This window comes from Leguminivora glycinivorella, chromosome 24 (assembly GCF_023078275.1).
Source record: "Leguminivora glycinivorella isolate SPB_JAAS2020 chromosome 24, LegGlyc_1.1, whole genome shotgun sequence".
In the NCBI taxonomy this organism is placed as follows: domain Eukaryota; kingdom Metazoa; phylum Arthropoda; class Insecta; order Lepidoptera; family Tortricidae; genus Leguminivora; species Leguminivora glycinivorella.
The window spans coordinates 8687287-8714716 of record NC_062994.1 but is presented as its reverse complement, the minus strand read 5'-3'; the positions used below and the strand labels follow the sequence as shown (position 1 = coordinate 8714716).

Genomic DNA, 27430 nt, shown 5'->3' with positions numbered 1-27430 from the left:
TTTATTTCCTTACCTATTATAAAAAATATGACGGAACGTATGTACAATAAATATCAAACAATAGTACCTACTATACTAAGATACATAATATTTCAGTGCATACAAATATCTGAAAACGCTCTTTTATTTAAGGTGATCAAATATTTTTGCGTGCCCCGGTCGCTCCTGTATATCGGCTATATCATATGGCATTGGCAACTGCACGTATCATAACAACTAATAAAATATCTGCCGCTTTCTAAGGAAAAAAGAAAAGATGATCCTTATCAAAAGCAGACAAGATGTTAAAAAAAAAGTTATAAAGATGGCATACTAAGCGAAGCATAAAACGATGAATTCACTGAGTGCTGACACTGGCAAAACACTCTGATCACCACCAATTACTAGCAAGTACAAACACATATCTACAACTCTCTCTAACCCACCCTAATCGACTACACCTTGCTCTTTCCAGCGTATAACAATAGACTTCTTAATCATTTTCTTCCTAGAACCAAAAGGTTAAGTATCTTTTTTCGAATAAGAAAAAATGTACTGCAAACTAAAGCGAAGACGGTTTAAATTCAAATATTAAAGCAACTACATCCTCCTTAAATAATTTAAAAAGTAAAATCGTTCATAAAATCCCTAAAACATGGTTGATATTCGAAGAAAACAGTTTACAATATAAGACCTAAAGTAACCAAAAGGCGTGATAATGATAGCTGTATTAAGCCTCTTGTAATAGAGCTTATATTCGCCCAGCGATTTAATAAAATAAGTTTGAGTACACCCCGTATGTAGGCGTGGCTGTCTGGCTGAATGAGTAGCGCCTTGGTCGCGCGGCGGACGGACGCGTCGAAAATCGAACACCGCGTTCCAAATTCGAAAATTCAAATTTAGGACCACTCTTAGTGGAGTGTTTCAATAGAACATCGCATTCGATTTTCAAAAAATTAAGCGCATCGTAGTGTTTTTTTTTTAATTTGACTGTGTTTAGTAAAATAGGACTAGTTCAATCGGATTATCGGACGCTGAATTCGATTGACGAAAAACTAACCACACCACTGTTATTGAAGTGTTTATTTTTTTTTAATTTTACTGTGTTTAATAAAATAGAACTAATACTTATGTCATAAAAATAGTGTGTGCGTGTTTTCAATATCAAACATTTAACATCATTTTATTTATAGATTTTACGTGTGTTATAATTTTGAATTAAACAGTGAAACGGTGACTTAAAATGGAACCACAGATAGTAGAATCCCAACCGAAAAAACCAAAACCGTTCTCTATAGACTCAATAATCGGTAATAATCGAAAATCGCCAGAAATCGATATCGAGAACCAAGACTCCAGAAATTCAGAGGAAGAGGAAGAGAGGATGAGATATTATTTACCGTTTCAGAACGGTATGTCCATACCGTTTCTGTTAGGGTATGGGGAACCCTGGTTGTCCAGGGTGTTAGCGCCGGTACAGGAGAGAGAAAGAGAGGGAAAAACGGAGAGTCCTGTTAGTGTGGGGAGTGAGGAGAGCGACGGAGAGGAGCACACGCAAGGTTTGTATCTTTATCCTTATAAATATAAAATATAATAATTTGTATGTCTTTCCCATCACGGAACAATGGCATTGGAGGCGTGCGCGGGGCCGAAGCCAACACGTAGAGGCCCTTTCGACACTTTAATGAAATGTAAGGGGTACACCGAGCGGATGTTGCCCTTGCCCGTATCATGGGACACACGCAGAGGCAACACCCGCCAGGGTGTAAGGACTATTTGAGAGTTAATGGAATCTAAAATGAACTGCAGCCTTACCACGATCTTTTTAAAAACGATTCAAACGCAGAGCAGTTCAGTTTAGGTGCCTAAACTGAGCGTCTCAATTTGCTACCATGACCTCCAATGTTCAGAGTCGAAACTGAACCGCGTACAAGTGAATGAAAGACCGATATTGTCTCTGGTCCGCAACTGAATCGTTTTGACAAGAAAAGGATGACGCTATAGGAATCGTATAAATCTATCTCGTTTTCCTCTTGTGACGTTTGATCGTTCGAAAACCAGGAACGATTACTAATTTTTAATTTTATTTTATTCTTAAAACTGGAAAAATAAACATTTAAAATATTTAAATGTAAAATTCACAATAATTACAATGATTTTGTGTAAAATATCGTGTCTTTTTGAACAAAACTATAAATAAATGATAAATATATATATAATGACAGTTCGTTAAAGCTTATGTTTAGAACATCGCGCCCTTGACTAGTAGGTAATTAATAATAAAGTTTTTATTTATGTATTTGAAGTGCTGTGCTCGGCTATAGAACTCGCAGTGTTTGGATGATACTTTAACAAATACGTAAGTCATTAGTATTTGTAGGTAGCTCACTCGTGTCTAAATTTAATGTATATCGCTAAGTTATGCTAGACCTAGTTGATTCCTTAGCCATCCTAGGCATAGTTTGTCGCAAGTGTTAACATGACTCCTTGCATATCGACTAAAAAAGGATCAGACTTTTTCTCGCTCTTTTTGATTTGCGTTTTTGCGAAAGTTGCGAGATCATAGGGCACTCTAAAAATGTAAAAACGTGTAGTTAGTTGGAATAGTTGGTCCGTAAATATTACTAAACAAAATCATAAAACTTTATATTTTATTATCGAATCGGTAAGGATCGAAAAACCAAAATAATAAATTAATCAGGTGATGAAACTAGCTTTAGTTATATTTTCCATCTCCTACTCCTTATAAAAACACAAAACTATTTAGTATCGCTAGTGTTACAACAAAGCGATTCAGAATAATGCGGTAAGTGAGTAACTTTTTATGAATCGCTAAATTTGACATTCCTGCGATTCAGTTTAGGCTCAAGTGGCATGTCATGGTACGAAATACACTTGAGATGAGTGAATGAAACGGCTGGGACGCTTATCGCTCGCTCGGTCGAAATTTGATCGCAATAACAACGTCGTGGTAGGAAATAGCGACGCAGTTCAGTTTAGGTCCTAAACTGAATCGCGTTAAGAGATCATGGTAAGGCCCCTGGTCTATTTTGATGAAAGTGATGGACTAAATACTGGGCTATGGATAAAAAACCGGATAATTATTATTATTTATTTTAATTCACAAGAACGGTTACAGTATACCAGTTATACTTGCTATTACTACTAAAAGTAAGATAAACATATTAATAAAATGTAAACAATGAAACTTATTAACAATAAATATCGGGGGACACCTACACAGCTCGGCCCCGGTACCCGGTCTGTGTGGTGACGGGTTAAGAGGGCTTTCGTGTTAAAAATAGTGAAATCGCAACCGAGCGCTCGATCATACCGTGTGTGGTATCAAATTAAAGGGCTTTGCGAGTAGTTTATAAATATATATCACATTATAGGACTTTTTCTACTTGGTCTAACAAAATATGAGAAAATGTCCAAAAGTGGTAATAATTGTACCGGTGAAGGCTCGTTTTCAAAAAATTGGCAAAAATCAATAATAGCAATTTATAATCACTAAGGCATAACAGCAATTTAAGTAAACGTTGCAGATTAATTTAGTACAAAAATTACTTCAATGTGATGTAGATTTTCAAAGAAATTGTCACTTAATTTTAGGTAATTTCTGAAAAAAATTGAATTCGCCTTAGGCTAGTTTACTCTTTTTCAAAAACTTAAAATAAAAATCTAGTCTGAAATGATTGTGGTACAGGATATACGAATTATAAATTTACCCGTTTTAATATTCAAATTTGTCCAAATTTTACAAATAAGATCGACTGATTCAGCTCTATATCTATACGTGCGTTTTTCTTAACGTGCATTAGAGAAAAATTCATAATTAATTTAGTGAGTTAGTTTTCAAAAATCCAGTCTTATAAAAATCAAGATAATAAGATGCTCTAACTGGAACTTGAATTAAATAAATCTATTCGATAACGGAAAGTGTAGTATTTCACCGACTAAAACTATCAATTTTACATTCTTTTGACGTTTTTTTTGAAAGCAGCCTTAAGAATTTCACCACCCCCTTTCTTCCCGTGGGTGTCGTAGAAGGCGACTGTGGGATATGGGGTAAATTATGGCGTAGGCGAGAGGCTGGCAACCTGTCACTACAATGTCACAGTTTCGTTTTCTTTCAACCCCTTATTTGCCAAGAGTGGCACTGAAACCTGAGTAGTTTCATGTGCTCTGCCTACCTCTTCATGGGACACAGGCGTGATTGTATGTATGTTGTATGTATGTATGTATGTACCTTACACAGATCAACCCAGCCCCAAACTAAACAAAGCTTGTACTGTGAAGTGCTATGGCCTATGAGTGCTAGGCGACGATATACATACTTATATAGATAAATGACTCCGGAACAAATATCTGTGCTCATCACACAATTAAATGCCCTTACCGGGATTCGAACCCGAAACCGCGTTCAGTATATTAGGTAAATAAATACATATTGGGGACACCTTACACAGATCAACCCCAGCCCCAAAGTAAGCAAAGCTTGTACTATGGGTGCTAGGCGACGATATACTTACTTATATAGATAAATACATAATTATATACATATAAAACATCCACGACTCGGGAACAAATATCTGTGTTCATCACACAAATAAATGCCCTTACTGGAATTCGAACCCAGGACTGCGGCTGAGAAAGCAGCCACTAACCACTAAACAAGAGCGGTCGTCAAAATATCTGATAAGTACATCCGATCTTCACACAACTGCTTTCCTTTTCATAACTTTATCCTACTCAAATCAACAAGGGTAGATTCTCCACGCATGATTTGTACTCCAGTCAACAAGGGCACTACTCCGAATACTCCGATTGGTTCCGCTCCTAGTTAAATCTTTAGATACGCTACTCGATACATCTGCGCCGTGAAATTGACAGAAATTTGTCACAAACTGTTTGAGTTTGACAGTGACAGCTGCTTGTTGAGATTTCTTGGCGATTTTAACTGTTTGGATGGGTATTACAAGTACAAGAGTAGAAATACAGACATACTAAATTAGGTAAGCAATTATGTAATTTGATAGAGCAGGGTAAAAATTAGGACTGCTGATTTTTTTATGAAATAAAAACCGATTTACATTAAAATTAAAATTATATGTAAGTTACCTACCTACAACCAACAAAACAAAAACGATTACATTAGGTACCTAATAACTACTTATTTGTGACTTAAATTTAAATACTAAATAACTTTAATAAAAAATAATACCTATAAAAATTTAACCATGAAATAAAACTATAGATTAAAGTTGAATAAAACTAAAACATACCCATTTGTAATATAAATAAATAAATAAAATAAAAAACTAAAACACCCATTTGTAATATAAATAAATAAATAAAATAAAATAGAATTCATTTATTTCAGGTAAAAAAAAACCATATTATCATACACATTTAAACACTACAATTATTTAAAATTATTTTATACATTTCATCATTAAAAATTAAATAACAATTAAATTTAAAATAAATATTAAATACACCGTGTTTCACTTAACACTAAAAACCTGAAAACAGTTTGTTCAGAATCGAGAGTAGAATCGATTGAGCTATATCGTGATGGGGGTAATATTTTTATTTAAATTAGTATTATTAGTTATTTTTTACGTGCCCATTCTATTGTACTCGTAATACAACATTGTGTATATCGCATTGCTAGAGGTTGTTTACCTTTTTTCAGTATTTAGGGGTATTAATACTGGCCGGTTACTTGGACGATTATTTTTTCCGCTACTAGTTTGACGTTGTTTGTCAGTTTAATCTTAATGTTTATCATAAGTCATAACAAATTGAACTCGTACCTAATTACAACCTTGTCATTTTGAATATTGAGTTTATTTGCTTACTGCGATTACCTGTCCAATTTGAAGTTTACTGTGACAAAGCTTTAAAGTGTTTTACAGTGACATCTTAGCTGTCTATTGGTAAAACTTATGTCGTTGCAGTAACGTACACAAATAAATAGTCTTATGGTTTATGAAGTTAGCAATTATTTCATTGAGTAAGCTAAAAGTAAGTATACAGAAAATTAAAAATTCAATTAAAAAAAAGTAACATCAGATTAAAAGATGAATACTCTAGATGAGTTTAAAAAAATAAAAATCAGTTGGGGTGTCTCCAAACACTGTATAAGACCAAACATTACAATTACAAATAAATAATACATTAAACGTTTTTGAATAAAGTTCTTCTATCATCTATTCTTACCATCAGGCTGTGATCGTGGTCAAACGTCTCAGATCATCTATTCAAACTAAAAAAAAAGCTAAGCGTGCTCCACCTTAGGCATCAGGTGTGATCGTGGTTAAACGTCTGCCTATTCAAACTAAAACAAAAACCGGCCAAGTGCGAGTTGAACTCGCCCACCGAGGGTTCCGTACAAACTTTCTTTCAAACTACCTAGTAAAAATAATCTCATATTTTCATATAACTCTAATGACTTGACTAGAAGACAAAAGTATAGGCACTAATGAGTATTATAGTGTATAGCGCCATCTCCCGGTCAATTTGCTAACTAATTTGCGCGACCTGGTTTTTCAGGGATAATTCTTTATAATGTTAACCGATTTAAACAGTTTTTACTTTATTGAACTGAAGATGGTTTACGTAACATCTCGTATTAATTTGAAGTACGATATACATCCGCAAGGGTGGGTAAATTGAAAGTAAAAATCTGAAAAGTTTTTTGTGAATTAAAAAAAAAGTATTCAAAATACAAACACGATTATATTTTTCCTGTAATATATAGCATAAAACCAATGTTTACTAAAATTTTCATAATTTTTCGTTGGTAAACTTCGGAGATAAGGGGGGAACGGTATTTTTTTTTTACATTTTCCTTCAAAATTCTTTTTTTTTCCACAACAAAAAAATTATAAAAAATAGCTTATTTACGTTCAATTTGAGCTCTTTCCAACGATACCATTACACATGACCTAGTAACTTGAAATTTACAGTTTGCCCCCCTTTCATTTTGGCCATTTTCTACAATTAAAATTAATATATTTAAAAAAATTATACTTTCTATTTGTAGAGGTTTACAATGTTCACAACTATTCCAAATTTCAAGTTGATAGCATTAGTAGTTCTCGAGATATTTAGGAATGTGACAGACGGACAGACAGACGGACAGAGTCGCACCATAAGGGTTCCTGTTGTACCTTTTTGGTACGGAACCCTAAAAAAAAAAAAAAATTAAAAGTTCAGAATACCTATTCGGTTACAAATTTACACAAAAAGAAAGAAAAATCTACTATTTCAATACAATTTTTATGGGAAAATGTGTATACTGACGTGGATTTCGGAGAAGAAATTGCATCTCTTTCTATTAACTACACACAATTATCGATGTCGATAAAATAATTTTTAGGGTTCCGTACCTCAAAGAGGAAAAACGGAACCCTTATAGGATCACTCGTGTGTCTGTCTGTCCCTCTGTTACAGCCGATTTCTCCGAAACTGCTAGACCGATTTACTTGAAATTTGGTACACATATGTAAACCTGTGGCCCAAAGACGGACATGTAATTTAATTAAATGAAATTTAATCATAGGGGTCACTTTTGGGGGGTAAACTTGAAAATTAAAAATCAAAGTTATTAAAACTATATTGTGTTATATATCAAATGAAAGAGCATTTTATGAGCATTTGAAATATATTTTTGTTACTAAACGTCTTAAAATTTTGTAAGCGTGATGGACAGGTAGAAAGAAATTCATTTCTGTCTTTTTCTTTTTAGAAATTGTTCAATTTTTTTTTTTCATTTGCCAAAATGACTTAAGTTCCTACTAAAAAGGAGGCGCTTAAGACCGTTTGTAAGTGGACTGAGCAAAATTTTGTTCAAATAGGTCCAAAAAAAGGTCTCTGTTGACGAAAACATAGAATTTGTGGCAACGACAGCCCAAATCTGAAGTCCATTTTGCTCTATCTCTTATCGTTTCCGAGATATATACGTAAAGTCTTGTAAGTGCGAAAAGTTAACTTTGCCATCACAGTCGTTCAGGCGCTCATGAGTTCTTTGTATGGAAAAGTCGAAAACCGACTCGCACTTGACCAATGTTCATAGAACGTGTTGTGGTTTTTTACGCGGGTCCGCGACTGACGACGTTCGAATGTTTTGTTCGGAAATGTTTGAGGGTGGTTTCTTTGAAACGTCGCCGGTGGCGGGTGGTTCGACGGGCGAAGGTCACACGCCGCACGTGACGGTCTGTATTCGTTTTGTACAATAGCAACGGACGGCGGGTGGCGTCTTGATATGGAAAATGACTGACTTCACTAAAGATAATGATGAACTCATTGAGGTAATACTAGAGAGGACACTGCGAGCAAAACGTTTGCGCTACAAACATAAGTCCATTGGACTTATGTTTCTGCCTGCACACAAATAAAATGTAAAAATGCCTTCCTGCGCAACAAGATGCTGTTTAAGCCATACGAGAAAATCGAATAAAACTGACGTGTCACATTTCATCGGTTAGTATATACGCTATGTTAATCGATCTTTATTTAAGTAATTATTTCAATGAAGGGACGCGCTCCTCAAACGCGAAGCTATCGCTGCCATTTTGTTGAACGAAATCATAGATTAATCGCATCATAATCGCACAGACTTGACATGTAGGTAATGAAGTATAGTAATTGTGATTATATTCTGTTTGTAATATATAAAAGAGAAATGTTAAATGTATTTCACGTTATACTTATGAATACTACACAGTTCTAACACGAGTTGTAATCGATATTTTCATACAATAATAACCTATGATTTTCTTCAAGGGCAATTAAAGTAGGTATATGAAAAAATCAATAATGTATTTTTGTTTCACTTAGTAGAACTTAAACATAGCACAATGTATGATAGTGCTAAAATTAAACTACTTACCCCCTTATTCATAAACGTTCACTAAAGTTATCAAGCCGATAAAGTTCGTTTGTCCCTTTCTATCACACCAATACGCCGAAAAGGGACAAACGAACTTTATCGGCTTGATAACTTTAGTGTGCGTTTATGAATAAGGGGGTTAGTATTTTACAAAAAGTATAAAAAAAGGTCTACACTAAGAGTGTCGCGTCTAGGTGGTCATTGGTCAAGTCTTACTCTATGACACGGTACCTCCCCACGCATGCGCCGCGCGCTGCCGGCCGGAGCACAGACTTTGTTTGGGGTGTAATTTCTAGTATGTTAGTACATAGTAATTCAATGGATGAATTGTACTTCTGTGATCTGTTTTCGATATACTTAATCGAATATATGATGTAAAATTTTCTTTACTACAATGAAAGTGTTTGAGTACCAAGTTAAAAATTTCACTTTCTTTTTGCCGGTTTCATACAAAAATATCGTTTGACTGTCTCTTTTTTGGGTAATATCAATATTTATATGGAAACGGATTAAGTCGCGTATAATCTTCTTCCTCTAAGAATTACAATGTAAGTATTTTTGCATTCATTTTGATCAGAGCACAACACAACAGTTCAAAAATCAGTCTACCAGAGCTTCTGAGTTCCGTCGCCGACGACGGGTGACCAAGGGTCAGAAAACCCACGCACCCGCGACCGACAGCGTGTGGTACAGCGGCACATGCGGCTCACATCCAAATTCCAAACGCCGCCGGGCGCGTGTGACGGGCCAGAGAAACCAGGGCCTTAGGGCTAGGTGATTATCGCCGCGCCGCAGAGGACGCGCTGAGGGGGGGGGGGGGCGGTGCCTACAGCAGTTGTAGTTGTATGCATACCTAGCTCACGCACACAGACGCCTCCGCTGGCGCCGCCAAGGGCGGCTCACTCCGCTATCCTATCGCCGCGCTACAAGTATATCCTGGCGGCCGCGAGCTGTGGCCGCGAGTTCGCGGCTTACTCAGGGGTGGCGCACATTCTCACGGAATGCACGTTCGCACTTTCTATTGTTACTTTACGTCGCGAGGCTTTTTAAGCGATGTCCGCGGGTGGAATGGCTAATAATACTAAATTAAATAGACATATTGAATAAAATAAATACCAAAAGATATTCTTATACAGATCTACTACTGATTAAGTCCCACGGAAAAGTTCAATAAGGCTTGTGATGTTGGAACCTTGAACAAAAATATATAAATACAGCGTATATACCTAGAAAGTACTCAAGACTTGAATATAATAATATAACATTTAATGTGAGTATTAATTCGTTTGGATCCATTGGTAACCCTATCACCGGACGCCGCGCACGTGCGGCTCGTTTCTTTGTAAGAATGTTGTAGGTATTTAAAAAGGCGGCATTTCGGAAACATCAAAGCAGTGGGCCTTCTTTACTTGTGCTATTATATATTCTGTGGCGCCGCGCCGGTGTCCACGTGCGCTCTCTGCAGTGTGCGCTGCCGCTGCCACGAAACGTTTACCTATACTCCGTGTAATACTGATAAAAGAAAGTATTGACATGAATTCACACGTTTCGGAAATGACTGTAGGTATTTTAAATATTTTAGCACAATATGTTTTTTGCCTCTTATTGCCTATTATACAATATAGGTATACATACCTACTATGGCAACTCTATCAAAGCGCAGAATATGCAGAAGCCACATGGTTAGAGTTTGCATTATCCGACGGATTTTTAATATTCGAATAATTCGGATAATACAATTTTTATTATTCGAATATTCGAATAATTCGGATAATTTCGGATAATTTATTAAATGGAACAAAATTAATGTTACAGGTGCGTATAAGCGTGGAATTGATAACGGCTGAGATAGATGAGCGCCATAATGCAAAATTTACCTACATTTTTATTAATTTTTTGCGTAAATAAATCAGCAAACTGTAGAAATTAAAACACACCTAGCTCTCTATCTTTAGTTCTATGACTAGAATCTTGCAATCAGATAGTGAGCTGTCGATATAAGACAGTTAGTAGTAGTGATTAGTTAGGTGTTAGGTATAACGAGAAGTTTTTCTGACAACACCTTTACCTTGGAAATGGATGGTAGAGAGGATGGCTTGTGTAGAGTGGAACGTGAAACAACATCATTGGATATGATGATGGTTATAGGGGATACAGCGTTGTCATATTATCCGTTCCGATATCGGATATAGGAAGGAAGTCAAAGGCAAAAATCAAAGATGGCGCCTTGAATGATTTCGAGAATGTATAGGAGTCGGTCCGGTTATTTTAAATCTGCGGGGCCCTTCCGGATACACTTCGACCCATCGGGATCTTTTGTGCAATTACCCCCTTAGATCTTAAGATCCTTCAGCTATTCAGGAGCTTCTCGACCATCTCCACGTATCGGATGATGAGGCTCATGGGTAGCTCTCTGATGTCCTTTGGTACTAGGTAGCCTGCTCCAAAGTTCTTCATTCTTTGTCTGGCGAGGGCGTGACATTCACACATTAGATGTCTGACGGTCTCTTCCTCTTCGCCGCACATGCGACAATCTGTGTAGTCAGCGTGTCCCATCTTGGCCAACATTCCTTTGATCCCGTAATGGCCTGTGAACACCCCCGTTATAATTTGGAGTTGTCTTTTGCCTAGCTTTCCTAGCTTTTTGCTCCATCCAGATTCTACCCTCCGCATAAAGAGCTTTGAATGCTTCAGACCTACCAGGGAATCCCACTCTTTTTGGTGATTAGCCTTTGTATGGTCCTTCATAGCCGTTTTAATGGTTCCTTGTGACGTTGTCTTCAGACCTGGCCTTGGCAAGTTCATCAGCATTTTCATTGCCAATGAAGCCTTCGTGCCCCGGTATCCATACCAGTTGCATCCTGTTTTGCCTTCCAAGCTTGTTAAGAGCTTGGATGCCGTTTAATATCAGTCAAGAGTCACCTCTGGGCGATGTGAAGGCTTTGAGTGCCGCCTGACTGTCGCTGAGTATATAGATATTCTTTCCTTGGGTTTGTCTAACTATATTCTTATGTACACAGGTAATTATTGCGTATGTCTCGGCTTAAAAGACAGTGGCATAATTGCCCATGCTGATACTACCACTGTAGTCATTAGTCATTTGCATAAATGCCTACGCCCATACCAGATGCCATCTTGGACCGGATCGGATACTTAATATAAAAAGTTGAAAACTCTTTTCGTAGGCTCTAAAAAAAAGCGTCCTGGTTAGGGTCTTAGAACAGGAATAAGCAACTGAGCATAGGTACTCCTTCAAAACAGAATAACCAAAAAAAGAGAAGACCAATTAGTCGAAGATACTTCCTATCCAGGTGTGGATCATTTTAGACCTTAGTTGCACAGTGGCTGGTACCAAAGTACCAATGGAAGGGGAGAGGCGATAAATAAGTATTGTACCACCAACATAAAATATACAAGACATAAAATTTAAAAAAATTAAGAAGGAGGAGGTACAAAGGCGAACTTATTTAAATATTCAAATCCAAAACACCTCAAATTGCTCGGCAGCAATTTGATGGGTTTTAGTTTCCAAGCTAATCAGTAGATCGACTAAGATTTCAAAGTATAAGTAGTAATTAGACCGATTTTTGTGTATGAATGTAACTAAGGACTTAAAAGGAAAATGCCTTATATTTCTTAGTGAAGTGGAGGGAATTCTGGCGTACTAAATTGCCATGGAACTGATAACAGCTAAATTCGGAGTGAGGCGCTAAATTTCAATTTCAAAAAAACAAGGGACCAGGAAATCTAGGTATAAATCTCCCTTATTAAGTACGGTTTTACAGATAACTTCACGTTAGCTATTAGCAGTAATGAAAGTAGGTTGGGGTAACGTTTTCATATTAAAAAATAATACTTGAACGTTTTTCTGTTTTTTTTTTAAATCATCCAATTAATCGAATATTTGATAAGAACTGAGTGCGTGGGGTGAGGCATTCTGCTTACTTCTTGTCCACGAATGCTTTCTTTGTTTTGTAAATATTAGTTTGATTTTGAAGATAAATAGGTGTTGACTTATTAGCAATAACATTGTCCGTATTAAGAATTGATCGAAATTGGTTTCAGTGACGTCTATCTATTAAATATATTACTTATAAATAAAAAATAATGTTTATAGAAATTATCCGTTTATCCGGATAATTTCACTTGGATTATTCGAATATTTTCGGATAAAAATATTGGCGGATATTCGAATAATTCGGATATTCGAATATCCGGATTGCAAACCCTACACATGGTGGTCTGCGACAGAAACTCAATAGACATTTTCAGAGTTTTTAAAATAAGTACCTAAGTAGGTACGTGAAGTAACATGGTAAATTAAAAAAATATCATTAGATACTTATTGCGAAGGTGTAAACAATTTCCTTCGTTTTGCCACATATCAATAATTACCTATCTATATTAAATTCATTAATCCGTATACAACTATACATTACATTTTTACAGTACGGTAATACTCACCCCGTTATTCATAAACGTACACTAAGTTATCAAGCCGATAAAGTTCGGTTGTCCCTTTCCGACGTATTGGTGTGATAGAAAGGGATAAACGAACTTTATCGGCTGGATAACTTTAGTGTACGTTTATGAATAAAGGTGTTAAAATTTATAGCTACGAAATTTTACATAAAACACCTACTTTAAAATAAAATAAAAAATGTTGAATTTGGTTAACATTATAAAAGACCTCACGCAAGCTAATTAGTTCGCGAATTCGTCGAGAGGTGGCGCTAAACACAATTATGCTCATTAGAGAACCTATACTTCTAGCCTAGCCCAGTCTTTTTTCTCTCACTAGCTACATTTTGATAGTGTTTCCTTTTGCTGTGGAAAATCCGGGCTCTGGCGATGACAGTCAATGACAACTGTCAACGAACGTTTAACGCGAGTGTGATTGCATTACATTGCGGGTCGAATTATTTTGTATGGATATTTTTTTAGGGTTCCGTAGTCAACCCTTATAGTTTCGCCATGACTGTCTGTCCGTCCGTCCGTCCGCGGAAATTCTCAGTGACCGTTAGCACTAGAAAGCTGAAATTTGGTACCAATATGTATATCAATCACGCCGACAAAGAGGTAAAATAAAAAGTAAAAAAAATGTTTTGTTAGGGTACCCCCCCCCCTACATGTAAAGTGGGGACTGATATTTTTTTTCATTCAAACCAAACTCAACGTGTGATATATTGTTGGATAGGTAGGTATAAAAATGAATAAGGGTTTACTAAAATCGTTTTTTGATAATAAGTATTAATATTTTCGGAAATAATCGCTCCTAATGGAAAAAAAAAGTGTGCTCCCCCTCTAACTATTGAACCATATGTTTAAAAATATGAAAAAAATCACAAAAGTAGAACTTTATAAAGACTTTCTAGGAAAATTGTTTTGAACTTGATAAGTTCAGTAGTTTTTGAGAAAAATAAGGAAAACTACGGAACCTTACACTGAGCGTGGCCCGGCACGCTCTTGGCCGGTTTTTTTTTCATTTCAAATGTTATCTAAAACCAGGCCAGAAATATATGACTACACCACAGACTACACGCCATGTTGCGGAATTTCAATAGATTTTTTTTTCATACTAAATTGAACTGTCACCGCATACATGAAAATAACAGCGCCCTCTAGACAAAAAACATTTCTTAGATGGGCAATTTTTTTCAAAGTTGTCCACCCCACTTTTTTTGTAACATGGGTATTTTTACGCTATTCATACTTAGAATCGAGAGCTCTTTCAATTCTGATAGGAGAAAAAAACATTTTTTTTCCCAAGATTTCCATACATTTTTTCGAACCTTCCATTCCGTTACCACCATACAAAATGTATGAAAAAATGGTAACGGAATGGGAAAAAATTCAGAATTCATATTCAGAATCCTTGTGACACTTTTTTTCTCCTATTAGGATTGAAAGAGCTCGCGATTCTGAGTGGAAAACATAAAAATTTCCAAATCCAAAAAAAAATGGGGTGGACAACTTTGAAAAAAATGGCCCAGGTGCTGTACCACCGTTCAGAGATTTGCTAATATCAGCTTTAAACACTGTAGATTACAGGAGTTAAGTGCGGTTACAAGGATTTCCCCTCATGAACCCTCTGGTTTTGACTTCCTTACTCCCCTTGGGAGCTAGGACTAGCTACTTTCTCCCCTTGGGACTAGAGCGTTAGTTGACAACGCGGGCCCCAGGATTTCATGAGCGGTGGCAAAACAACATTTTGATTTTTAGGGTTCCATAGTCAACTAGGAACCCTTATAGTTACGCCATGTCTGTCTGTCCGTCCGTCCGTCCGTCCGTCCGCGGATAATCTCAGTGACCGTTAGCACTAGAAAGCTGAAATTTGGCACCAATATGTACATATCAACCACGCCGACAATGTGCAAAAATAAAAAGTGAAAAAAAATGTTTTTTTTAAGGTACCCCCCCTACACGTAAAGTGGGGAGTGATTTTTTTTTATTGCAATCCTAACGTGTGATATATTGTTGGATAGGTATTTAAAAATGAATAAGGGTTTACTAAAATCGTTTTTTGTAATATTCATATTTTCGGAAATATTCGCTCCTAAAGGAAAAATAAGTGTGTCCCCCCCCCTCTAACTTATGAACCATATGTTTAAAAAATATGAAAAAAATCACAAAAGTAGAACTTTATAAAGACTTTATAGGAAAATAATTTTGAACTTGATATGTTCAGTAGTTTTTGAGAAAAATACGGAAAGCTACGGAACCCAACACTATTAAGCGTGGCCCGACACGCTCTTGGCCAGTTTTTTTTATATTTTGCACATAGATTTCCCTACGGGCAAGAAATAGTACATTACGTTACGATACAAGTGCGGAAAAGAGGCGTGCTATGTCTAGTCTATATAAACGCTCGCTCGACTACTTCCTCTACCAACAAAACAAAGTTAAACCTATGGTTAAACCATTATAAATACGTACTAGTTAATATTATAAATGGGAAAGTGTGTGTTGCTGTTTGTTTGTCCGTCTTTCACGGCAAGACGGAGCGACGAATTGACGTGGTTTATAAGTGAAGATAGTTGAAGGGATGGAGAGCGACATAGGCTACTTTTTGTCGCTTTATAACCCCCCACTTCCCTAAAATGAGGGTGGAAGTTTGTATGGAGCATACCTCAATTTTCGAATTTAACGCGAGCGAAGCCGCGCGCAAATACTAGTATTATATATTATAAATTATAACATTCAACATGCAACACTGCATTTCGTACCAACATTAACAAATGCGTGACGCCCACACTCCACAAATAAAAATATTCCCACAGAAAACCGGTGTGAAAATGCCTACGTGATCGCCATTTTAGCTAGTGATGTCCGTTTATCGAAAATTCACCGATAAATTACCGATTCGTATCAAACTGCATCGAATCGTTCACACGCGATTTAACTTTGCCGCTTTTTTGAATTCGGAATTTAAAATTCAGAACGCGAGCTCTATGGTTCTACAAACAGTAGCAACGCTGTTTGAATTTGGAACTTATTTTATACTGTGAAAGTGTATTTTCGTTTTGTCTGGGTTGGTATGAAGGTTGTAATATTTTGACAATTCATTTGGCGCGTTCGATAACTGTCAATCTCTGTTGCGTCGGCCATAAGAAATAAATAATAATATATTTATTTGCGAAAGGGGATCGGTTTTACGGCGGGTTTTTCGTGGAAATTGCATAAATGTGTTGTGTTGAATGATAATGGAGTTAAAATGGTTTTATTGGTTTAAATTCGTTGACACTCGGTCTGATTGAATGATCGAGATCGCAATCCATCTAACTTGATTGCCCGAAAATGTCGAACTTATTTTATCAATTGAATTTAGGTTTTTTAGCAACCAAATCACGTGTTTCTTGTATGGATAATTGATAGATTTTTGTTTAGAAACGTCCAAATGACTGGCTTTAAAATTACTAAATGAAACGTTCAACATTAAGTAAATATTTTGAGTACTTTTTATATCTATTTTATAAATAAGAAGGAGAGATATGTGATAATTATTATGTAAGTCATTTTTAATTCTACAATTATTATTTTTTATAAAATGGGGAAATCAGAAATCAGGGAAACCTGCCGACAGTCAAAGATCATAAAGTTGTTTTATTTTTATTAACACGCTTTTATTAGGTCGTCGTGTATGTAACTATGTATGTAATGGAATCTAAGGAAGCTAATTTAACCATCTTCCAGGAGTCGTAGCGTAATGAAAATTGGCAGCTATATGTAGTTCCGATGACAATACAATAATATGGTACTGTTGAGCTGATCTGATGATGGAGTCGGAAGATATGAACTGGAACTACATGATGGAACATCGTATCATAGCCGTTTTTGGGCTTCTTAGGAAAGTCTTGTAGTGAACTTTGACTACAATTAGGTTTCAAGGTCTGATGATGGAGCCGGAAGATATGAGCTGGAACTACATGATGGAACATCGTATCATAGCTGTTTTTGGGCTTCTTAGAAAAGTCTTGTAATGAACTTTGACTACGATTAGGTTTCAAGGTCTGATGATGGAGCCGGAAGATATGAACTGGAACTACATGATGGAACATCGTATCATAGCTGTTTTTGGGCTTCTTAGGAAAGTCTTGTAGTGAACTTTGACTACAATTAGGTTTCAAGGTCTGATGATGGAGCCGGAAGATATGAGCTGGAACTACATGATGGAACATCGTATCATAGCTGTTTTTGGGCTTCTTAGAAAAGTCTTGTAATGAACTTTGACTACGATTAGGTTTCAAGGTCTGATGATGGAGCCGGAAGATATGAACTGGAACTACATGATGGAACATCGTATCATAGCTGTTTTTGGGCTTCTTAGCTGATGATGGTGCCGGAAGATAAGAACAGAAAAAGGGGGGGGCTCAAGGGGGGAAGCATGAAAGAAAGATCAACGTAGTATTTAAAATAAGTTGGGTTAGCGTTTTCTTGTGACCTTTCAGAGCAAACAAAGAGGGGCTCGGGGGGCGAAGCCCCCCGCATAAAAGAAAGATCAACGTTGTATTTAAAATAAGTTGGGTTAAGGTTTTCTTGTGATCCTTAAGAGTAAAGAAAAGGGGGCTCGGGGGCGAAGCCCCCCGCATGAAAGAAAGATCAACGTAGTATTTAGAATAAGTTGGGTTAGCGTTTTCTTGTGACCATTAAGAGCAAACAATGGGGGGCTCGGGGGGCGAAGCCACCCGCATGAAAGAAAGATCAAAGTAGTATTTGAGATAAGTTGGGTTAGCGTTTTCTTGTGACCTTTAAGAGCAACCAAAGGGGGGCTCGGGGGGCGAAGCCCCCCGCATAAAAGAAATATAAACGTTGTATTTAAAATAAGTTGGGTTAGGGTTTTCTTGTTACCCTTAAGAGTAACGAAAAGGGGGCTCGGGGGCGAAGCCCCCGCATAAAAGAAAGATTAACGTAGTATTTAAAATAAGTTGGGTTAGCGTTTTCTTGTGACCTTTCAGAGCAAACAAAGGGGGGCATAAAAGAAAGATCAACGTTGTATTTAAAATAGGTTGGGTTAAGGTTTTCTTGTGATCCTTAAGAGTAAAGAAAAGGGGGGCTCGGGGGGCAAAGCCCCCCGCATGAAAGAAAGATCAACGTAGTATTTAGAATAAGTTGGGTTAGCGTTTTCTTGTGATCTTTAAGAGCAAACAAAGGGGGCTCGGGGGCGAAGCCCCCGCATAAAAGAAAGATAAACGTTGTATTTAAAATAAGTTGGGTTAGGGTTTTCTTGTTACCCTTAAGAGTAACGAAAAGGGGGGCTCGGGGGGCGAAGCCCCCAGCATAAAAGAAAGATTAACGTAGTATTTAAAATAAGTTGGGTTAGCGTTTTCTTGTTACCCTTAAGAGTAACGAAAAGGGGGGCTCGGGGGGCGAAGCCCCCCGCAAAAAGAAAGATAAACGTTGTATTTAAAATAAGTTGGGTTAGGGTTTTCTTGTTACCCTTAAGAGTAACGAAAAGGGGGGCTCGGGGGGCGAAGCCCCCAGCATAAAAGAAAGATTAACGTTTTATTTAAAATAAGTTGGGTTAGCGTTTTCTTGTGACCTTTAAGAGCAAACAAAGGGTGGCTCGGGGGACGAAGCCCCCCGCATGAAAGAAATATCAACGTAGTATTTAAGATAAGTTGGGTTAGCTTTTTCTTGTGACCTTTAAGAGCAAACAAAGGGGGGCTCGGGGGGCGAAGCCCCCGCATAAAAGAAAGATCAACGTAGTATTTAAAATAAGTTGGGTTAGGGTTTTCTTGTGACCCTTAAGAGTAACGAAAAGGGGGGCTCGGGGGGCGAAGCCCCCACGCATAAAAGAAAGATCAACGTAGTATTTAAAATAAGTTGGGTTAGCGTTTTCTTGTGACCTTTAAGAGCAAACAAAGGGGGGCTCGGGGGGCGAAGCCCCCGCATAAAAGAAAGATAAACGTTGTATATAAAATAAGTTGGGTTAGGGTTTTCTTGTTACCCTTAAGAGTAACGAAAAGGGGGCTCGGGGGGCGAAGCCCCCCGCATAAAAGAAAGATTAACGTAGTATTTAAAATAAGTTGGGTTAGCGTTTTCTTGTGACCTTTAAGAGCAAACAAAGGCGGGTTCGGGGGGCGAAGCCCCCCGCAAAAAATAAAGATCAACGTTGTATTTAAAATAAGTTGGGTAATGGTTTTCCTGTGACCCTTAAGAGCAAATAAAGGGGGGCTCGGCAAAAAAGAAATATTTAAATTTTGTTTGAATTATTTGAAATGTGACAATATTTTCTAATCGAGTCAAAGAAAATCCCACTAGCTGAGAGCTTCAAAACAATGTATGGCGAAAGTAAGTCTCTCTAATGTCTTCAAAAAATCCGCGATGGCACATGTCTATATTGTCTATCTTTTACGGATAACTTACTAGGTATAAACATTTTTATGATAATACCGTAATAAGAAGGTAGCCGCTAGTTATTATTAAGTAGCAATTAGGAATAAGTACACGTTAAGCCACAAATGGCATGTAAAATCCGCCTACTTGAAATAAATTTATGTATAAATGTTAAAAGTATTTCATTATTAATGACTAAAAAGTATAAAATAAATTAATAGTTTAAAAAACACTATAAAACACGCTTTTATAAATGCACGTAAAAGCCAAAAATAAATTATGGATCGTTCAAGTTGTCTCTATTTGTGAGCTGAAGTTTAAAAACTATGTGCTTTTAATTATAATATTTGATTGTAAAAGCGTGGGGCGCTGGAACAGGAAAGACCGTCGCTGGTGGCCCAGCGCTAAGAGCGTGCGACTTTCGATCCGGAGGTCACGGGATCAAACCCCGGCTACCAATTAATTTTTCTGAACTTATGTGCGAAATGTCATTTGATACTTGCCAGTCGCCTCTAGGTGAAGAAAAACATCGTGAGGAAACCAGACTATTTCCAATAAGGCCTAGTTAAATTATTTCGGGTTGAAAGGTCAGATGGCAGTCGCTTTCGTAAAACTAGTGCCGACCTACGCAAATCTTGGAATTAGTTGTCTTGTCAAAGCTACCCCAAGCTCCCATGAGTGGCAAATGCCGGGATAACGCAAGGAGGATGATAATATGATACTCCAGAAACTCCACAAAGTAGGCACTAAAAAATCGAAGTTGACAAAATGTCCTTAGAAACGGAATCCTCGATCAATCTCGCAATAGCAGACGTGATCACTCTCGTGACGTCGACTGGGCGGGGCGCTGACGAGGTCAGTTTTTATGGGGATTGTTAAAAAACGTCAAGTCCGAATGGTGGCCGTAGATTATAGAGCAAATGGTATAAACAGATATAAGTAGCGCGGTTGTACTGAATTGATTAGTTGGTTTTTCTACTCCCGACCCTGAAAACATTTAGTAGCAGTCGCACGATATAGCTGTTTTACAGTTCAGTAAATACATTGCTACCAACTTAACAAACCAATTCGCAGAGTCGAGACTCCTTCGTTTTCTGCTGCGTTCATTGGCGACGCGTCGAATCGCATTCAAATGTCAGAACTCGATTCAACTCGGCTCGATTCGTCTTAGTGGCCAGGCTTCAAAGAACCATACCATAGACAGTTTTATTTTCATGTTTGCACTCAAACTGCATATTCAAAATGGTAGGCGGTCCACCTAGATAACTAAGATGACTGAAAGTAGGTATTTGTTGAATTTATAATTTTCTTTCAAAATAAGTGCTTGGTCGTAGAAAAAGTATTGTATGCAACGGTGTTTAACTGAGTCAAAAAATGCTCGTGGCGTCTTTATTAACAATTTTCGGCTTCGCCTCAAATTGTTACCCACGCCACTCACCTTTTTTGACCTCTTTTAACCACCAGTTGCATAAAATACTATTAGCTCAATAGTTTTTATTTTCTTAAAATCAAATGCGTCTGCCTGTAGACCTTCTGTTTCTGTAGGCTCTGTGGGGTCTACGGTGAATAATATTTATAAGTTTGATATCGTCGGAGTCCGAATCTGAAAAATATTATGTACCTAATTGGACGTAGTTACGCAATAACGTTCCAATCTACATGAAATTGTCATTAAGTTTTAGACCTTGTATGAAAAACAAAAGTCTTTAATTTCAATGACAATTTCAGATCGATTGGAACGTTATTGCGTAACTACGTCCCTATTGATTATGTAGATACCTATTTAAAGACATGAGGTTAAAATACCTGAGCCAGAATATTAACTTTGATTCTCGTAAACCATTTTTAGGGTTCCGTAGTCAACTAGGAACCCTTATAGTTTCGCCATGTCTGTCTGTCCGTCCGTCCGTCCGTCCGTCCGTCCGTCCGTCCGTCCGTCCGCGGATAATCTCAGTAACCGTTAGCACTAGAAAGCTGAAATTTGGTACCAATATGTATATCAATCACGCTAACAAAGTGCAAAAATAAAAAATGGAAAAAAAAAGTTTTATTAGGGGGCTGATATTTTTTTTCATTCCAACCCCAACGTGTGATATATTGTTGGATAGGTATTTAAAAATGAATAAGGGTTTACTAAGATAGTTTTTTGATAATATTAATATTTTCGGAAATAATCGCTCCTAAAGGAAAAAAAAGTGCGTCCCCCCCCCTCTAACTTTTGAACCATAAGTTTAAAAAATATGAAAAAAATCTCAAAAGTAGAACTTTATAAAGACTTTCTAGGAAAATTGTTTTGAACTTGATAGGTTCAGTAGTTTTTGAGAAAAATACGGAAAACTACGGAACCCTACACTGAGCGTGGCCCGACACGCTCTTGGCCGGTTTTTTTAAACTCCGACGCAAAAACGAAGGGGTGTTATAAGTTTGACGTGTCTGTCTGTCTGTTTGTCTGTCTGTCTGTCTGTCTGTCTGTGTTTTTGTCTGTCTGTCTGTGTGTGTGTCTGTCTGTCTGTGGCATCGTAGGTCTCGAACGGATGAAGCGATTTAGTTTTAGTTTTTTTTGTCTGAAAGCTGAGTTAGTCGGGATCGGGAGTGTTCTTAGCCATGTTTCATGAAAATCGGTCTATTATGTCGCGGTCGGGGTTTTTTTCAAAATTTTAATTTTGTGGTTATTCGGTTATCATATCTACAAATATTAACGCCAAACCAACACACATTGTCCATTGTCCCGATTTCTACAGTAAAGCATCCAAGTAATTATCATATTTGTTAAGTAGTTATTCTTTAACATTTATTAAATCTACCAAAAGTACCAAATACTTCAGATACAAATGACCCCCAAAGTACCCCGAACCACAAACCAATAAACAATTGACAGACGATTTTTTTTTTTTTTACAAAAAACGTCAATTTCGTCACCCTCGTGACACTAAAATGCTGACCAAGTCACTTAGTCTAGATCAAAAGAAGCCAAACCGTTTTCAGTCCTACATCTATGGTTAAGGTTTATTCAAAGTTTTTTTAAGAAAAGGACAGTCCCGCTGTCCCAATCTCGGTTTACTGCGACTTAATCGGTTATTTACTTTTATTAGCTCGATTTTATCGGACTTTATTTGAGTATTGCCCGGGGGCATTGAATTCAGGAAAACGCTTTAGCATTTTGTCCTACTTAGAGAAAACATTCTAGTCATTTATTTCGTATAAAATAAGCAAAATGCCACAATGCTAAGGGTAATTGTACTTTTCTACCTACACTGTAATAAACATCGTGAGGAAACCGGACTAATTCTAATAAGGTCTAGTTTACCCTTCGGGTTGTAAGGTCAGATGGCAGTCGCTTTCGTAAAAGTAGCTTTTAACCCCCGACGCAAAAACTACGGGATGTTATAAGTTTGACGTGACTGTATGTATGTTTGGCTGTTTGTGTATGTGCCTGTCTGTGGCATCGTAGCTCCCGAACGGATCAAGTGACTTAGATTTTTTTTGTTTGAAAGCTGAATTAGTTGGGAGCGTTCTCAGCCTGCATGTTTCATGAAAATCCTACCATATCGCGGTCGGGAGTTTTTTTTAAATTTTAATTAAAGAAGAAACTGACTGACTGACATAATATCAACGCACACGCACAGCCGAAACCACTGGTCCTTAAGATTTCTAATTTGGCACGTAGGTTCCTTATAAGGTCTAGAGGAGCAAGTTAGAAAAGCTTTTTCAAAATTTACCTCCTAAGGGGTGAAATGGGGGTCCAAGGGTTGTGTGGGAAGACAAGATTAAAATAGTACAGTCAACCAATTGGAACCCTAGGCCACTGAAGACTGCCTATGTCATAGTGACGCTATAAACCAGATTGTAAGAAATCTCTTACTGCTTGTCATTTTGGCATGATTGTAGAGTGGCCTAGGGTTCCAGTTGGTTGACTACGCGGGCGAAGCCGCGGAAAAAAGCTAGTTTTTAAATAAGTACTTAACAATCCCCTCTTCCCCAGGAAACGACTCGGAGCCCGACCAAGAGGACTCAACAGACCGCCGCGAGAGCAAAGCCCGTCGGCGGCGCACGGCCTTCACTTCCGAGCAACTTCTCGAGTTAGAGCGAGAGTTCCACGCCAAGAAGTACCTGAGTCTGACTGAGAGGTCGCAGATCGCCGCTGCTCTTAAGCTTAGCGAAGTACAGGTCAGTATTTCATGTTATTTTTTGAAGAATAAGGGCTCAAAAATTCGCGAGAATAAAGCCTTCATCTCCGAACAACGCTCTAGTTAAAGCGAGAGTTCCACGCCAAGGAGTACCAGAGTCTGACTCGATACTATTATATATTCTGTGGTTTGACAGAGAGGTTGCAAATCACCGCGGCACTAAAGCATAGCGAAGACCAGGTTAGTTCCTATTTCATCTTAGTTAATACCCTTTTATCATCATTTTTCGAAGAATAAGGGTTCAAAAGCTTGGCGCAAAGGCGCAAGCAGCTGCTGGAATTAGAGCGAGAGGTTCAAGCCGTTCACGCAAAAAAAATTACCTGAGTGACAGAGAGGTCAGAGATCGTTGGCGCTCTCAAACTTAGCAAATTACAGATCCCCGATCTGATCTTGCAATTCACAGTGCAAAAGTAGGTAGTATAGTTCCTATAAAAGCTATCGTCAAAAATTTATGTTTATTTTTAACTTTTGTTCACCGTTTAACTCCTATGTTGTCTTCATAATAGTTCCCAAAAAAGCCTTAAACTATATAAGCACAACAAATACTAAAAGACACACTTGTTACAGGTCAAAATATGGTTTCAAAACCGTCGCGCGAAATGGAAACGCGTGAAAGCCGGCCTAGCATCCGGCAGCCACTCGGGAAAAACCTCAGGCACCAAGATAGTCGTTCCCATCCCAGTACATGTCAACCGCTTCGCCGTACGAACACAACACCATCAGATGGAGAAACAGCAGTTCAGACTAGACCGTAACCAACCCTGCAGCTTATTACAATCACAAACATCGGCTTTCTCCAAAAACGAGTTTTTAAAAGAATCTAATCCGTTCAAAGAATCGAGCTTACCGAGTCCGTTTTTGAAAAGCGAATCGGTAATGGCGCGCAGCACTATGTTCGATGCTAGTATGTCCGCTAGGTTGGCAAGTTTGAGTCAAGCCGCTAATTTGAGGTTTGGAAATCAAAATGGCCGACCTAGCTAGTCTGGATAGATACAGGCTGATTTTTTGTGGTAATGAAAATTAATGCCTACTTTATTATCATTGAAGCATTAAATAAAACTGTGCTACATAAATATTGTATGGCTAATGCTAAAGTGAACCATGTTGTCAACGATAATTTGTCATATTTTTTACTAAATCATGGTTGTTTCACCGATTAATAATGATTATATTGTGTAATAAATACAAACGAATTCAATGTATATTTTTTACAAGTATTTTTATTTCAATTCTCATAAATTAACAAAACCGGAAGCAAAATGTAAACATACAGTAGCTGTCATGCCGTCAGATACAAACTTATTTTGGAAAGGTTATGGTACCTACTCACAAATTTGAGAATATCCTTCTATTGTCAATTATGTGTCTCCTACGCATATACCTGATGAGGCCTGTAATCCAAACGCCATACATAACTATGAAAAAAAAAAACAACAAACCAATAATCAAATTATGTATCTTAGGTATATTTAATAATATTGATTTATTAAGAGTTAGCCTGCTTATGGGTTGTATACTGTAATAAATTTGTGTTAAAATCATTGCAAATATATTGTAAGTACGTTAAAAAAACTGTTAAGTGTAAATTATTATGTATAAGCAATGCCTATCTATATTGTAACGGAAAGTAATAATTAGATAATAAAAAAGTGTGATAAAAATATGTTGTTTTTTTCTTATTGCCTATAAAATATACAACATAATATTGTTTAGTGGCGTTCTATGCTGTAGGGCCTGTAGGCTCTAGGCATTAGGTATTTGAATACAGAACGCAACGACGCGCGACGGCGACAGTAAACTTATAAGTCATAACAAATTGAACTCGTACCTAATTACAACCTTGTCATTTTGAATATTGGGTTTAAATTTGCTTACTGCGATTACCTGTCCAATTTGAAGTTTACTGTGACAAAGCTTTAAAGTGTTTTACAGTGACATCTTAGCTGTCTATTGGTAAACCTTATGTCGTTGCAGTAGCGTACACAAATAAATAGTTTCATGGATTATGATGGTAGTTAGCAATTATTTTATTGAGTGTAGAGCTAAAAGTCAAGTAGAACTGTACAGAAAATTAAAAATTCAATTTAAAAAAAGTAACCATCAGATTAAAACATGAATACTCTAGATGAGTTTAAAAAAATAAAAATCAGTTGGGGTGTCTGAGGTTTTGAGTGATACCGGAAACACGTTGTATACTTATTATAGGTACACCGTGTTTATTTTGTTTTCCGTTTAATTCGATACGAAGCTAGATTCATTATCAGGAACCACCCTGTATATCACTTTTAGTTAAATTCGCAAAAAAAAAATTTCATCATTTTCATACATAATAAATGAATTTATTAGTGTGAGAGACCCTTAAGAATAACATTCAAATTAGTATCAAGTGATTGAAGACACATGTCAAAACAAATAACATTAGGAATTGGTAAAGGCTGTCACACACGTGTTCAGTAATTATCTTTATTTTTTCAATAACTCGATAACCGTAAGAGTTAAGACGCTAGTTACTTAGAGAAATTAATTGTATTTGATTTAAAGAACCTTCTCTTAAAGTTAACGGAATTCAATAAAAACAGGGTGTAGTATGTATATGGTAAATGGTAACGATATAGGGTTCTTTAAGAAGCAAGTATTTAAGTGTCTCAAAGGTTGGCAACGCATAAGTGGCTCCCCCTGATGTTGCTGATGTCCATCCTGGGCAGCGATGACTGCCTCCCATCAGACGGCTCGTCTTCTCGTTTGCTGCCTAAGATATCATAAAGTGAACATAAAACATTCCGTAGTATCATATGAACGTTTTACAGTACATTATATCACTAAGTTTCAACCTGCAGGCCAGTATCATAATTATACTTCCAATTTTATCATTTATCCATATGGATAAAGCATCCGTCACATTCTGGCAAGTATGTCAGTGAGAGAGAGACAGTTTTATTATCCACGTTGACAAGTGATAAAATTGCAAGCATAATAGCCCTGCTGACAAGTAATGCACTACTTTGCGAAATAGGGGGAAAAGCACCAATAAGTATATACCTACTAACAATTATAGGGTCCTTCTTAGACAAATTGACTGTCCCCTAAGGTACAAGGTTTGTGTTGTACCCGGTACCCACTCAGACTACGATATATACAAATACTTAGTCCATAGGAAACATCTATGACCCAGGAACAAATATTTGTGCTCATCATGCACATAAATAAATGCCCTTACCGGATTCGAACCCAGGACCGCGGCTCATCAGGCAGGGTCACTACCCGCTAGGCCAGACGTTGTTAAGTCTGTGACAAGAGAATTCACAAAAATAATCAGCCTGTGCCACCGTTCGGTGGGCGTGTCAGCAAATAAATCTAACGAACAAACCACCTCAAGCAATTTTCAACGTTGATGCATTCACATAAGATTAAATTTACAGGAAACGAAGAGGAATTAAATTGAAATTATCATTAAAATCTTTCAAATTTTGAATTTCGAATGCCTTGTTCTTTTCAAATGTGCATACTACAATCAGTAATTCATTTT

General features: G+C 37.2%; 1 protein-coding gene across 1 annotated transcript; it reads left to right on the top strand.

The window, feature by feature from the left end:
• Positions 1–837: 837 nt before the first annotated feature.
• LOC125238782 (homeobox protein ceh-31-like) lies at positions 838–25558 on the top strand. The gene is made up of 3 exons (XM_048146219.1): positions 838–1538; positions 23700–23884; positions 24472–25558. Exons 1-3 carry the CDS (start codon positions 1223–1225, stop codon positions 24883–24885), a joined length of 915 nt encoding a protein of 304 aa, XP_048002176.1. The 5' UTR covers positions 838–1222; the 3' UTR covers positions 24886–25558.
• Positions 25559–27430: the final 1872 nt, after the last annotated feature.

Coding starts and splice junctions, on each gene's coding strand:
- LOC125238782 (XM_048146219.1), top strand. CDS start 1,223: ATGGAACCACAGATAGTAGAATCCCAACCGAAAAAACCAAAACCGTTC. Junction 1,539..23,699: donor CGGAGAGGAGCACACGCAAG/GTTTGTATCTTT, acceptor CCTCTTCCCCAG/GAAACGACTCGGAGCCCGAC. Junction 23,885..24,471: donor TTAAGCTTAGCGAAGTACAG/GTCAGTATTTCA, acceptor CACTTGTTACAG/GTCAAAATATGGTTTCAAAA.